The sequence below is a fragment of the Carlito syrichta genome, unplaced genomic scaffold (genome assembly GCF_000164805.1).
Source record: "Carlito syrichta isolate Samal-C Ts95f unplaced genomic scaffold, Tarsius_syrichta-2.0.1 Scaffold130588, whole genome shotgun sequence".
NCBI lineage: Eukaryota > Metazoa > Chordata > Mammalia > Primates > Tarsiidae > Carlito > Carlito syrichta.
In genome coordinates, this window is record NW_007074684.1 from 3,071 (window position 1) to 5,610 (window position 2,540).

Consider the following 2,540-nt stretch of genomic DNA (forward strand, 5'->3'; position numbering starts at 1 on the left):
GAGACGGGGTCCTGCCTGGTGCATGTCCACCCTACTTGGGTTGTCACAGTGGTCCAGGGTGAGTGAAGGTGGCCCTGGACTCAAGGTCCCCTCCCTGCGCCCCTGGGCCATGCGAGGTGGTGCGCATTCCATGTGTGCAAGGGAGTGGTGTCCAGGAGCTCTGGCGGCCAGGGTGGCACTGGGTGCAGGGCAGATTCTTTTCGTTTTTTTTTGAGTTGGAGTCTCACTCCATCATCCAGACTGGAGTGCAGTGGCATGCTGCTCCCAGCCACCGCAGCCTCGACCTGCGGGGCTCCGGCGATCCCTCCGCCTCAGCCTTCCAAGCAGCGGAACTACAGGCACATGCTACCACACCCGGCTAATTTTTTGATTTATTGTAGAGATGAGGTGTCACCAAGTTGCCTAGGCAGGTCTCGAACCCACGGGCTCAGGCAATCCACTCACCTCAGCCTTCGAAAGCATGGGATTACAGGTTGAGTCACTGAGCCCGGCTCAGGGCAGTTTAATATGCAGCTGACTGTTACTGGTTAACTCATCCTGTCCTGTTTACCTTGTTCCCTGTGGATGGCAGCAGCCTCTGACCTGTCCAGGTGCCCTGTCCAGCTGACTGTGAGGACAGAGTCCGGCCCAGCCCTTGTGGACAGTCCGCTTGGCCGAGGGGCCCCGTGGAGCTGGGGGTGGCACGGTGCCTCAGCCTGCCCTGAGGAGGCCTGGCTTAGAGCTATGACAGGTAGGCAGGCCAGCGAGGGACTGGCATGCACTCTGCTCCCACTCCTGCCCCCCAGCTGACTCCTGCCCCCCAGCTGGCTCCACATCACGCCTGGCTCCTGCCAGGCTCTCCGCTTGGCTGCATGCCGGGGGCACAAAGGCCACTGCTCACCCTCCCTCGTGGTCCTCAGCCCTGAACCCAGGGCGGCAGCAAGGATGGGCCTGAGCCCTCTCCTGCCCAAGGCTTCCAGACCAGGCTCGTGGGGGTCAGGGAAGCCCAGGAATACCAAGAGTGGGCTTTGGCAGGGGTCCTAGGTCGGGTGGGCAGATGTGGGCTGGCAGGAGACCACAGACTTCTGAGATGGTGGTTCACTTCTCTGACCTCCACTAGGACTCATAACCCTGATGCAAAGATGAGACCCTTGAGGCCAGCAGGAAGGGGACGGCCTGCTTGTGGCCAGGAGCAGTAGCCCACACCCTGGGCTCCCTGCTCAGCCCATGGGATGGACAGTGCTGGCACACTCAGCACCTGAGTCCCCAAGTCCCCCAGTGCTCACAACCCCTGCCACTCCCCCAGCAGAGGGGACTGGGCTGAATGCAGTGCCTGGCCCCTCCTCTGGGGTGGACATCACAGCATCACTGGGGCTGGGCAGCAGGTGTACCTGGGAAACGGGTGGGGCTCGTGTCCTGGGTGGATGGATGCGAGGCCAGATGGGTCAACGTGGTGGGGCTGGGTCAGTGCAGTGGCGACTGACCACTGCCCTGCATGCCAGGGTCCCCTCCGAGCACAGGATGGCAGGACACACAATGTCTGGCCACAGCTGGGGAAGACGTGCCAGGCGCGGGGCCTGTCCCCTTGGGACCCGTGGGCAGTGATTGCCAAGCCACACATGAGACTCGCTGCCTTGTTTTCTCCTGCACTACAGACCCCCGGGGTGGGGGGGCAGTATCCTGGCACAGCTGACCCGCCGTGTCCTCTGCCTTCAGGTGTCTGTGACAGGGCCCCTGACTTCCTCTCCCCATCTGGAGAGCAGGTGCTGGGGCCCGTCCTGGGCAGTGCAGTGGCTCTGAACTGCACGGCTTGGGTTGCCTCTGGGCCCCAATGCCCCCTGCCTTCAGTCCAGTGGCTGAAAGACGGGCTTCCACTGGGCAACGGAAGCCGCTACAGCCTCCAGGACTCCTGGTAAGAGATGAGTGCCCAGGGTCAGAGTGACCACCTGGACATGTCCATGGCCAGCGGCCTCTCTGACCTCCACCCTTATCTGTAAGCACCTGGACCCGAGCTGGGTAGTGGTTGGCCGGACATGACATGGGCAGGGTGTGGCTGTGGACACAGAGGCCCTGGGGTCTGCGTGGCCCGTAGACACTGCCTTGTAGACCGCCCAGAGCTATGGGTGTCTGGAGAGGCCTATGGCCTGAATGAACACTGGCCGTCAGGCCATGCCTGGGATCCGAGGACTCCAGGCCCCAGGCCCAGGGCGACTGTCCTCAAACAGATTCACACCCCTCCAGGTTTCTCTTCTCTTGGTTCATGGCCCAGCAGCCACCCAGAAGCCCAACATGGGGCTTCCCTGGGTGAGTCCGGACAGGGCGGGCCCTGGGGTGTCCACCGACGCCCAGGTGCGAGGTGGGGCTTGGTATCCCCAGGGTCAAGGCCAACTTGTCCGAAGTGCTTGTGTCCAGTGTCCTGGGGGTCGACTTGACCGGTGCTGGGGACTACGGGGCCTTCACCTGCTGCATCCGGAATGTCAGCTCCTCCTCCTTCACTCTGCGGAGAGCTGGTGACAGGGGTGCCCGGGGCGGACGGGCAGGGGATGCCCCAGGACCCCGAG

At 63.1% G+C, this 2,540-nt stretch overlaps 1 protein-coding gene across 1 annotated transcript; it reads left to right on the plus strand.

The window, feature by feature from the left end:
* Nucleotides 1–580: 580 nt before the first annotated feature.
* Nucleotides 581–2,489, plus strand: LOC103250551 (single Ig IL-1-related receptor-like; the record flags this gene model as incomplete). Its single annotated transcript, XM_008049142.1, has 3 exons — nucleotides 581–730; nucleotides 1,696–1,891; nucleotides 2,356–2,489. Coding segments are annotated over exons 1-3 (337 nt in total), but the record flags the coding sequence as incomplete, so codon positions are not given.
* Nucleotides 2,490–2,540: the final 51 nt, after the last annotated feature.